Source organism: Mobula hypostoma, chromosome 12 (genome assembly GCF_963921235.1).
Source record: "Mobula hypostoma chromosome 12, sMobHyp1.1, whole genome shotgun sequence".
Lineage (NCBI taxonomy): Eukaryota > Metazoa > Chordata > Chondrichthyes > Myliobatiformes > Myliobatidae > Mobula > Mobula hypostoma.
The window spans coordinates 38,572,263-38,584,476 of NC_086108.1; the positions used below are offsets into that span (position 1 = coordinate 38,572,263).

Below are 12,214 nucleotides of genomic sequence, written 5' to 3' on the forward strand. Positions count from 1 at the left end.
TGGTGGAAATTTACTTCTGTCACAGTAGTCCATTCACAGTCCGCTCTCAATCCTGGACACTGATTACAATTCTGCTGGCACCTGATTTCCCAAGTCTCAGAGCCACTGCTTTATCAAACCTCAGGTTCACCTCAACTTTATCACTGACATCTGCCTTCAGTGTTTTGAAATAACCAATGCAGGGTATTTGCAAAGTGTCAGTTCTTCTCATGTAGTTCCAGTATGACATATCTACATAATTCTGCCTTGACTTTGACTCCTTTATATAGATATTTCTTTCTTGATGAAAATATTCATTCTCAACAATCGATGTTTTTTAGATGCAGTCTTGTTTAATCCTGTATATCACATATAACCTAGCAATAAAGAGAAGATTAGCATTTATTGATGGTGATGAACGATCTGGTGCAGTCCCACAGTTGTTGGGCATTAGTTCCCATGGTTTATAACAGCAACAATGAAGGAATGACATTTATTCGCAGTCAGGCTGGTGTGCTATTTAGAGGGGATTCAAAATTCAAATTTATTAAAGATTCAGTTTTATTTACCATGTGTACATCAAAACATATTGTGAAATATATTGCTTTCATGAACAATCAATGCGCCCAAGGGTGTGCTAGGGGCAGCCCACACTTTCTGGAACCAACAGAGCTTGCCCACAATGCTCAGCAGAACAACAACACAACAAGCAACAAAACACGCCCTGTCCCTCCCAGCCAAGCCACATACACAGCCCTTTAACCCCAGGACAGGCCACCAGCCTCCAGTGGAATCAGATTCGGACTTCGGCCTGCGACCATTGTGCCTTGACTACCCCAGTGGACTCATAGTTTCACCAACTCGGCTCTGGCAACAGCCCTCGACTAGTGGACTTGCAATTCCACCCTCAGGCCTCAGTCCTCAGCTGCGATCCCAGGACATGCTGACCACTGAACACCAAGCCTCGACATTCAGACTCGCTGATAACGAGACCTCAAGCACAAGCCTTGAACTCCGGTCTCTCTGATTCATGAACCCAGGGGTCATCGGAAATCTTTCCTCTTGGTGACACGGAACTCCAACTCCAGAAGCTGCTGACTGGAGATGCCCCTTGTCCACTTTCCGCTGGCCCAATATCTAACCACGAATGTCCCTCATCACCGTCGCTAGCCTTTGAATGTGGAGTGGAGACTTAACACCAGCCTGACTGCCTCCCTCATATCACTGTGCCTGAACCGGGCCTACTCAAACCAGAAGCCTTGGATAAATAGTTCAGTGCGTGTTGCTCTCAGTACAATGGATAAAGCCTTCACCTCCGGAGACTAGCAGGAGCTCAAGAGATGCCACTATGATTTACATAGAGCCTTCAAGGTGGCAAAATGGCAATCCAGTCACAACTCTGCAACGGTGACACATGCAGAGCACGGCAAGGATTGTACACCATCACGGATTCAAGGGGAAGCACAGTACAGCCAACATTGCTGCCTCGCTCCTGGATGAGCTAAATGTTACTTACCCCCGAGGAGAGCCACCAATGAGACCTACACCTTGGCCATCTCCGAGGCTGAGGAATGTAGAGCATTCCAACACGTCAACAGCCACAAGGCAGTGGGGCCGGACGGCGTCCCAGGGCGCATCCTCAAAGTGTGTGCTGAACAGCTGGCTGGTGTGTTTATGGACATTTTTAATGTCTCCCTCTCCCAGTGTGTAGTGCCCTCTTGTTTCAAATCATCCATCATTGTCCGTGTACCTAAGAAAGCCAAGGGAGCATGTCAGAACAATTGGCGCCCTGTCACACTCACTCAATTCTAAGCAAATGCTCTGAGGGGCTGATCAAGGACTACATCTGCGGCATGCTACCATCCACACTGGATCCCCTACAATTCGCCTACCGACACAACCGGTCTACCGATGACACCATCGCCACAACACTACACACTGTCCTCACTCACCTGGAGAAGAAGGATGCATACATTAGAACTGTTCCTGGACTACAGTTCAGTATTCAACACAATAATTCCCTCCAGACTTGATAGAAAGCTTAGAGACCTCAGCTTGCACCCCACCTTGTGCAGCTGGATCCTAGACTTCCCATCAGATTACCGACAGTTGGTAAAAATGGACTCCCTCACCTCTGCACCTCAACACAGGTGCCCCAGGGTTGTGTTCTGAATCCTCTTCTCTACTCTCTTTACACCCACTACTCTACTGCCACACACAGCTCCAATCTGCTGATCAAATTCGCAGATGACACAACTTTAATTGGCCTTATTTCTAGTGGTAATGAGACAGCCTGGAGAAGAGATATTGACACTCTGACACAGTGGTGCCAGGGTAACAACCTCTCCCTTAATATCCAATAAACAAAAGAGCTGATTGTGGATTACAGGAGGAATGGAGACAGGCTCAGCCTGATCAACATTAATGGGTCTGCAGTTGAAGGAGTGAGTAGTTTCAAGTACCTCGGTATACACATCACCGATGATCTCATCTGGACTGTACACACCAGCTTCATGGCAAAGAAAAACACAGCAGTGTCTCTTCCACCTCAGGCAACTGAAGAAGTTCAGCATGGGCCCCCAAATCCTCAAAGCCTTCTACAGGGGCACCATTGAGAGCATCCTGACTGGCTGTATCACTGCCTGGTATGGGAACTGTGCCAACCTTGATCACTGGGCACTGCAGAGATTGGTACAGACAGCCCAGCTCATCTGAGGATGTGAACTTCCCTCCACTGAGGACAGTTATAGCAGCAGGTGCAGAAAGAAGGCCTGGAAGATCATCAGGGACACCAGTCACCCCAACCATAAACTGTTTCAGCTGCTTCTGTCTAGCAAATGCTACCACAGCATTAAAGCCAGGATCAGTGGGTTAAAGGACAGCTTCTTTCTACAAGCCATTAGACTTTTAAATTCACATGTCTGTGCATTGCAACAGAGTCATAACACAAAAAATATTACTCTCTTACATTGTGGGATGGATGTAAGATTTAAATAAATTCTAATTCTAATTCTGACTCCTAACTCCCCTCTCTGTTCTCAAATCCGTCCTTACGAACCTACAATAAACAATTAAAAACAACTAACTCTGAGCCGCAACTCAACAAATGTCGCAGCTCAGTGACATCTTGACCTTGGTGGTGGTGGTATTCCAAAAGATTTGCAGTTGAAGTGGTTTTAGGTGATAAAGGTTATATTGACAGAATAGTCTGGGCAAGTAACCTTTAGTAGAAATCAAGATTAATGGTCATTAAGGGAGTGGATGTTTATGGTGGAGGAAGGGAGCCATTCAAGCACATGGTGCTTTGAGTAAAAATAATTCTATGCTTCATATATGCCTTGAAGATGGTGAAAAGGCTTGCTGTGTCAGGTGTTGAAACACTCATTTGGTCAGCTGTTATAACCAAGTCATTTATATGGCTGGTCCAGTTGCATTCCCTATCCATAGTAATGATGAAATGAACTATGTTAATTTCATTGAATATTAAGGGGTAGTTTGGCACTCCTATCTTGGAGATGGTCAGTACGTATCATGATGCAAATGATGGAAGCCACTTTTCCACCCTTGGTGACATGGATGGTTCCAATGGAAATGAATATTCAAACATTGTCAGCATCCATTATGATTATTGATTTCATGATGAAAGACAGAAAATTGATGAAACAGGTAATAAATGGCCTCAGGAACTTCCCTGTGGAACTCCTGTAGTAATGTCTGAAACACTAGAAACTGCCTTCCTTTATGCAGGATGTGGCTTTGACCATTGGGATCTACTTCCTTTGATACCCATGGGCTTCATTCTTACTGCACTCCTGACGCCACACTCAGTTAAGTGTTACCTTCAGGCTAAAGACAGTAACTCCTTCTTGCCTTTGGAATTCAGGTTCCATGAGTTTGCTGGCAAGTAGGCTGATTCTGAAATACTCTAGCAAATTCAACTTGTCCTCCTTCCAGACTGGGCATATCTGGATAATTTTCCATTGTATTACACCCATGCTTGGATGGTTCTGGTGCGCAAATCTTCAGTGCTATTGCCAGGTTGCTTTCTGGTCCCAGAGTATTTTTGCTATCCAGTGCCATAGAGTTATACCACACAGAGAATATGCTATTAAATCCACTGAGTCCATGGCAACTGTCAAGCATCCACTGACACGTATTTAATTTAGTCCAAGTCCCCATCATAGGGTTTCCCAGACTCTATACCCCAAAGATAGTTATTCATAGTCATAGTCATAGTCATACTTTATTGATCTCGAGGAAAATTTGGTTTCGTTACAGTTGCACCAACCAAGAACAGAGTAAAAATATAGCCATATACAACCATAAATAATTAAATAATAATGTGTAGATTATGCCAGGAGATAAGTCCAGGACCAGCCTATTGGCTCAGGGTGTCTGACCCTCCAAGGGAGGAGTTGTAAAGTTTGATGGCCACAGGCAGGAATGACTTCCTATGAGGCTTCTACCAGCTTGAGCCATTTTGGGAATATAGGAGCCAACCAGAGCACCTAGAAGAAATCACTGTGTGCAAATGTCATGCAGACAGTTGTAGATACTGCATCATTATGGTCCCTACTGGGGAAGGAATGACCTGTACGGAAGGGATAGGTTACCCCTGAACTTGTGGAGGACTAATATATTTGTGAGTAGGATTACAAGAGCTGTTGGAGAGGGTTTAAACTAAACTGGCAGGGGGAGGGAACTAAAATGATCGGTCAGAGGATGGGACCATTTTGATGCAACCTGCAGAGAGACTATGAGAAGGTAGGCAGTGGAAAGGGCCTAATTGCAGACAATTGGATAGGTTGAAGACAGAATACAGGTTAATCATAGTATTAATGTGGAGAAACAGAGAAATCTTGGGGTTCACTTCCACAAATCCCTCAAATTTGCAGTGCAAGGTAAAAGGTTGGCTAAGAAGGCATAAGGCATATGGCATATAGGACTATTAATCAGGAGGTTAAGTTCAATAGCTGTGAGGAAACGTTGCAGCTCTCTAAAAGCCTCATTAGACCACACTTGGAATATTCTGTTGAGTTCTGTTTGCCTCATTATCAGAAAGCTGTGAAATCTTCAGAGATGGTGCAGAGGCAATTTACTAGAATACTGCCTGGATTAGATAACATGTCTGATGAGAATAGGTTGAGCAATGTAGGGCTTTTCTCTTTGGAGAGAAGGTGGAAGAGAGGTGACTTGATAGAGACATACAAGATGATATAAAAGTGGACAGGCAGAGACTTTATCCCAGGGTGGAAAGGCTAATGCAAGATGACATAAGTTTAAGGTGGTTGGAGGGATGCCATTGGTAGTGTTTTCTTACACAGAGCATTATATGTGCATGGAATGTGCTACCAGGGTTTGTAGTAGGCGCAGATACATTGGGGACATTTAAAAGACTCTTAGATAGGTACATGGATGAAAGAAAAATGGAGGGCTTTATGGGAGGGAATGGTTAAATTGATCTTGGAATAGATCAGAGGGTTGGTGCAACATTGCAGGCTGAAAGCCTGTACTGTTTTCTGTTCTATGGCATTGGACATCAATTCTAAATGCAGGTCACTAATGTGAGTCAGCAACTCTGTCAGCTGCACCAGCATGCTACCCCAAAGCCCTGTTCATTTTCCTTTGATAACATGTGGAATGAATTCAATTGGCTGGAAATTACTTTTGGTGAGCATGTGTATCTCAGGAAGAGGTTCGGGCACATCATCCATTCAGCACTTCTAAGCCTTAGCTGCATAGGTGGCCTTCACCATCATTTTGGGGAATTTCACCCAGGCCAGCCTGAATAAATCATGAAATAATTACCATCAACAAATCACTTGTAATGTCAGAGGAAACAACACACTGGACCACTGTTACATCACCATCAAGAATGCCTGCCATGCTATTCCACACCCTCACTTCGGAAAGACTGATCATCTGGCTGTATCTCTGCTCCCTGAGTATAGGCAGAGACTGAAGACTGCAACGCCAGTAGTGAGGACCAAGAACATAGAACATAGAATAGTACAGCACAGTACAGGCCCTTCGGCCCACAACGCTGTGCCAACCCTCAAACCCTGCCTCCCACATAAGCCCCCACCTTAAATTCCTCCATAAACCTGTCTAAAGAAGGTATAGACAAGGGAAGCGCAGAAGCTTTTATAGAACTGCTTTGAATCGGTGGACTGAATAGTATTCAGGGATTCACCTTTGAATCCGGATGAGTATGCTGCAGTTGTTACCGACTTCACTAAAACCTGTGTGGATGAGTGTGCGCCTACAAAAACTTGCTGTACATTCCCAAAGTAAAACACAAAATAATCTGCAGATGCTGGGGTCAAAGCAACACTCACAACACACTGGAGGAACTCAACAGGTCGGGCAGCATCTGTGGAAACGATCAGTCAACGTTTTGGGCTGGAACCCTTCATCAGGACTGAAGAGGGAAGGGGCAGAGGCCCTATAAAGAAGGTGGGGGGAGGGTGGGAAGGAGAAGACTGGAAGGCTCCAGGTGAAAAACCAGTAAGGAGAAAGACACAATTCAGGGCCCCAAACAGTCCTTCCAGGTGAGGCAACACTTCACTTGTGAGTCTGTTGGGGTCATCTATTGCATCCGGTGCTCCCGGTGCGGCCTCCTCTACATCGGTGAAACCGACGCAGATTGGGGGACCACTTCGTCGAGCACCTCCGCTCCGACCGCCAAAACAGACAGGATCTCCCGGTAGCCACCCACTTCAACTCTGCTTCCCGTTCCCATTCAGATATGTCCATACATGGCCTCCTCTACTGCCATGATGAGGCTAAACTCAGGTTGGAGGAGCAACACCTCATATACCGTCTAGGTAGTCTCCAGCCCCTTGGTATGAACATAGAATTCTCCAACTTCCGGTAATTCCCTCCCCCTCCCTTCCCCTATCCCAGTTTCACTCTGCCCCCTCCCCCAGCTACCTACTACCTCCTTCATGGTTCCACCTCCTTCTACTACCCATTGTGCTTTCCCTTATTCCTTCTTCACCTTTCCTGCCTATCCCCTCCCTGCTTCCCCTCCCCCACCCCTTGATCTTTCCCCTTACTGGTTTTTCACCTGGCACCTACCAGTCTTCTCCTTCCCACCCTCCCCTCACCTTCTTTATAGGGCCTCTGCCTCTTCCCCCTTCAGTCCTGACGAAGGGTTCCAGCCTGAAACGTTGACTGTTCTTTTCCACGGATGCTGCTCGACCTGCTGAGTTCCTCCAGCGTGTGGTGACTGTTGCTTCCCAAAGTAAAAGCTGTGGATGAACCAGGTTCATTGTCTGCTGAGGGCTAGATCTGTGGCATTTAAGTCTAGTGACCCAGGTCTGTACAAGAAAACCAGGTATGACTTACCGAGGGCTATTTCAAGAGTGAAGAGACAATTCTGAGTGAGGCTGGAGGCAACATCGGATGCCCGTCAACTCTGGCAGGGTTTGCAGGACATTACTTCCTACAAAGCAAAACCCAATAGCATGAATGGCAATGATGTTTCACTACCGGATGAGCTCAAGACCTTCTATGCCCGCTCTGAAAGGGAGAATATAACTATGGCTGTGAAGATCCCTGCCGCACCCGGTGACCCTGTTATCTCTGAGTCGAAGGCCAATGCCAGGCTGTCTTTCAGGAGGGTGAATCCTTGCAAGGCTGCAGTCTGCAATGTAGTACTGAAAACTAGTGCCAATTAACTGGCAGGAGTACTCAAGCACGTTTTCAACCTCTCACTGCTACAGTCAGCAGTTTCCACCTGCTTCAAAAAGGCAACAATTATACCAGTGCCCAAGGAAAGTAGTGTGATGCCTTAATGACTATTGCCCAGTAGCACTCACATCTACAGTGATGAAATGCTTTGAGAGATTGGTCATAGCCAGACTGTTCTCCTGCCTCAGCAAGGACCTGGACCCACTGCAATTTGCAGTGAGCACTGTCCATCTGAATATCGACTCTGCCTGTCTCCCAGTTCTGGTTTTTGGATTTCTCTGGAATTTTTGATCTCTGCCTGAGCTTTGGCACTGACTTTGTTGCCCCCCCCCCACCCCCAGATTTGCTACTCAGTAAATATCACAGTGCGCACAGGACGTGGTCTGTGATGGGCTCCCTGCTTCAGCTTCCTGACAGTCACCAAAGAAAACTCAAAAACCATGGAGAGCATTCTGACAGGAGCATCACTGTGTGGCATTCTGAGTGGGTGGGAGGGGGAGGCCAACTGCACAGGACCAAAATAAGCTACAGAAAGTTGTAAAATAAATCAGCTCCATCTTGGGTACTAGCCTCCATATTATCCAAGACATCTTCAAGGAGCGATGCCTCAGAAAGGCAGTGTCCATTAGTAAAGACCCCCATCACCAGGACATGCCCTTTTCCCATTGTTACTGTCAGAAAGGAGGTACAGAAACCTGAAGGCACACACTCAGTGATTCAGGAACAGCTTCTTCCCCTCTGCTATCCGATTCCTAAATCGACATTGAACCCATGAACACTACCTCCTTTTTTTTGTATTATTTCTGTTTTGCACTTTTTAATCTAACTACTTAATAGATATACTGTAATTGATTTAATTATTTATTTCTTCTCTTTCTATATTATCATGTTTGCATTGTACTGCTGCTGCTAAGTAAAGAAACTTCACGACACATGCCGGTGTTAACAAACCTGATTGTGAAATAACTCAATTTCTCTCACCCTAGATGCTGTAGGCATTGAGGGTGGGGATCATTTTCAATCATCTCCTCCAATCAACTGTTTTATTGTCCACCATGCTTCATAATTAGACATGGCAGGCCACAAACAAGTAATGATTTGGCCTAATGAACATAGGAACACAAAGCTCCATCTACTGCATGCGACTTTTGTCACCTGGCACATGTATGTAGCTCTGTGGTACGAGGCAACAAACAAAGTGTTGGAAGGAGTCGGCAGATCAGTCAGCATGTATTAAGGCTTGAAACATCGACTGTTCATTCCCCTCCATAAATGCTGCCTGACCTGCTGATTGCCTCCAGCACTTTGTGTGTTGGCCTGGATTTCCAACACCTTTTGTCTGTAGTACAGTTTTGACAATTGCTATCTGATTGTTAGGTTAACCCCGTGTTCAAACCTCATGCCTCTCTGCATTTCTCATTGAACCAGGATCATCTCCTTGCTAGATTGTAGAAGCAAAGAAGTGATCTTCTGAACCATAAGATGAAATACATTGTTGCTTCTGCTTGATAGTGCAAAACTTTCACAGATGCAAAGTCTTGTGCCAGCCATTTGGCACCACTGTAGTATTATGGAGCTTTACTTCAGTCAGGAATGAGATTTTCTCTCCATAAGGACTATGCAGTGATCCAGTGTTGTCCTAGGTGGATGCATCCTTCACAGATAAACTTGTGAGATGGTAAAGGGATTAACCAGTGCCAATGTCCATGTAATGATACTTTCGAAACCTTTTGCAAAGAGCTAGAGTAGCTAGACTGCAGTCAGTTGGTTGGAATCTTAATTAATGAAACAAGATATTTCTGGGGATATACCAGTAATTTTCATGATGTCTTGTACTTCTCTAGATGTCTCCTAATCTTTCATTTTTTTCTCAGTGTCCATTTTTCCAGTTTCAATCTATTATATTAAGGCACCTTGGAAACTTGCTTAGTGGCCATTCCACCACTGGTGTTTAGGACAGCAATGAAGGTCCTGTCCTCCATCTCTATGTGTCCTTGGCTATCAAAACCAATCTTGCTCTTGGTCTTGGCAGTGTTCAGGGCTTCCTTCATCAAGCCAGCTTCCTCTGTTTTCACTGCTGTCAGCTATGCACATGCTAGGTGGAGACTCAGGAATACCTTCACACACAGACGTAGAAAGATTCTTCATTGCTGTTTCCAGAACAATTTTGTTTTAAAAACAAAATTGTTTTGTTCAAAAGTAATTCCTTGCAGACTGAGAAGCCATCAATGTGTTCTTCTGTTATTTTCAAACAAAACAACTGCTAACTAATCCTGCCAGGATTGTGTGCATTGATATCATGAGTTTTTGCTGTGGCCTCTACTACATCTACGTTGGCAGAATATCCCTCAGTGTTATAGCACCTCAGAGATTATTCACTAGTAGTCTGAATAAACGTATTGTCAATAAAACTGGTGACGTGAGGATTAAAGGCCCAGGGGTTCCCAGCCTTTTTTAATGGTTCCCGACCATTAAGCAAGGCCCTCAGGTTGAAAAGCCCTGCTTTAGCTTCTGCTACTCATAAGCACTGTTGAAGTGGATGATTCCTCGTTGTGGAAGGAGTGATATCTGTCTCTCCCTTGTTAGTGAGAGAGAGAGAGGGGGAGAGAGAGCCTGTGGGATGTTGAAATATTGGAGTGAACGGTTTGTTTTTGATGTATGGTAGACCATGGTCTCTCATTGGAGTTTTGCTGGTGCTTACATATTGAGTGGTGGGAATGCTGATGCTTCATCCTAGAATAAGTGGGGGGAGGGGGAGTGGGAGGATATATGCTGTTTGCTGCTGCATGTGCATGGGTGAGGGGGAAGAGGCTTCGCGATTGTACTTTTTTTCCTGTCATTCGTTCTTTGGGGTTTTTCCTTCTCTTTCGAGGATGTCTGCGGAGAGTGAGAATTTCAGGTTATATATTGTATATATTCTGTGATATTAAATGGAACCATTGAACCTGATGGGCTTCCACAATAAAGCACGGAGCAAGAAGAATAAGGCATATCCTTTGATGGCTTTGCTGGTGCATGTAGTATAAATGCACAGAAGATTGCAAATGGTTCACTATTTCTTTGGCTCTCATTAAATCTGTCACAGTGTCCCAGCATTCTATCATATACTGACACTCTCCAAGAAAGTCTGCTGATTGGCGTGGTTTGTTGTAAGATTGTGGTCCAGGCTTCCTCTGTAAGTCTTTGGCCATCACCAATAAAATGTCCCACTGGAAAAGTCTGCTATCCAACCAAGAGACAACACAGTCTCCTGAAGCTTATTGTAATTTTTCATTTCATGATTTCAATAACTTTATGAGACATTGGTTGCAAAAACAGGAAATAGTATTTTAATCAAGGCATTTAAATATAGTTCACAGGATTTAGTCAATATAAATTGATATTTTATGAGAATTGTTGATGTAAAAATTGTGCATTTCAACTGTAAATGTTTCACTGATACTTCCCTGTAATTTAGCACCATGTATTTTGACAAAAGAAGATTTTACAAATAAAGGTGTAGCATTGAAGTGGAAATTCGAAACAAGAATAGATGTGAAAGATGGGGATGTTTTAGAATTCAGCTGCCGTGAAGGATATGAAATTGAACCTCCAGCACGGAGATACTGCCGTAATGGACATTTGGAAATTCCCAGGTGCATTAGTGGTAAGTGAAACTGATCAATGTAAATAAAACTGAACTGCCATTTAGCTTTTTATTTAACCTCTACCTCAACAAATAACTTAATTTTGCATTGTTTGTTAAAGAAAACAACAGAGGAATTTTGCAGCTGAAAATGCCCCTGTAAGTAAGAGACAGGTATCTTTGGGAGAGAGAACAATGTTTCCCATGATTTCCATTAAAAATATTGCAGGTAACAGCAAACAAAAAAAAATGTCATTAGAATTTTCAGAATGAATTTTGAATAAGTGAATGAACTTCAGTTAAATGTAGTACACTATGTTAGAAAGCCATGAACTCAGGGTTGGTAGGTTAATTGGCTACTGTAAGTTACCTTGATGTAATAGGATACTCAGGATGAAGTTGATGGTCATGTGTGAGAGGATAGGTTATAGGGAATTAAATATGGGCGTCAGCTAGCTACCTGAGTACAATATACTGTAAGAATGCAAGTTTATTCCTTACTGGATAGGATGGAGCGGGTGAATCCTTCCTCAGGGAAAGAGAAATCTCAAGTGTGACTTTAATAAAGATGTTTTGCTAAAATGGAGACCTTTTGCTTCTGGAAGCAAACAAAAGCAGTGGTCATCAATGTGATTGTTGCAAAATAAAAATTACTTTGAAAGTGTTTACCCACAGAGCGCTGCAAATGTGGAGTTCACTTCTAGGTGAATAGCTTTAGGATCATGTTGTTAAAGCAGATTAACTGTGGAAGAAACTTATTACCTACCACGTAAGCAGAACCATGGACAGTTTGGGCTTGAAGCCCAATTCCGTGGTGAATTTTCTATGTCACGTATTTACAGTGGGGTAGAAATGAAAATCAAAGAAGTTGTGTAGAACACATAAAATTTAGTGAGACCACATTTGGAAGTCTTA

General features: G+C 44.0%; 1 protein-coding gene across 1 annotated transcript in view; it reads left to right on the forward strand.

Annotated features, from left to right (window-relative positions):
* Positions 1 to 12,214, forward strand: part of LOC134354709 (complement factor H-like) — an 86,176-nt gene that overhangs the window by 61,554 nt on the left and 12,408 nt on the right. The window contains exon 13 of the mRNA XM_063063857.1: positions 11,132 to 11,320. Coding sequence (XP_062919927.1) covers positions 11,132 to 11,320 — 189 coding nt within the window. The remainder of the gene's footprint in view (positions 1 to 11,131; positions 11,321 to 12,214) is intronic.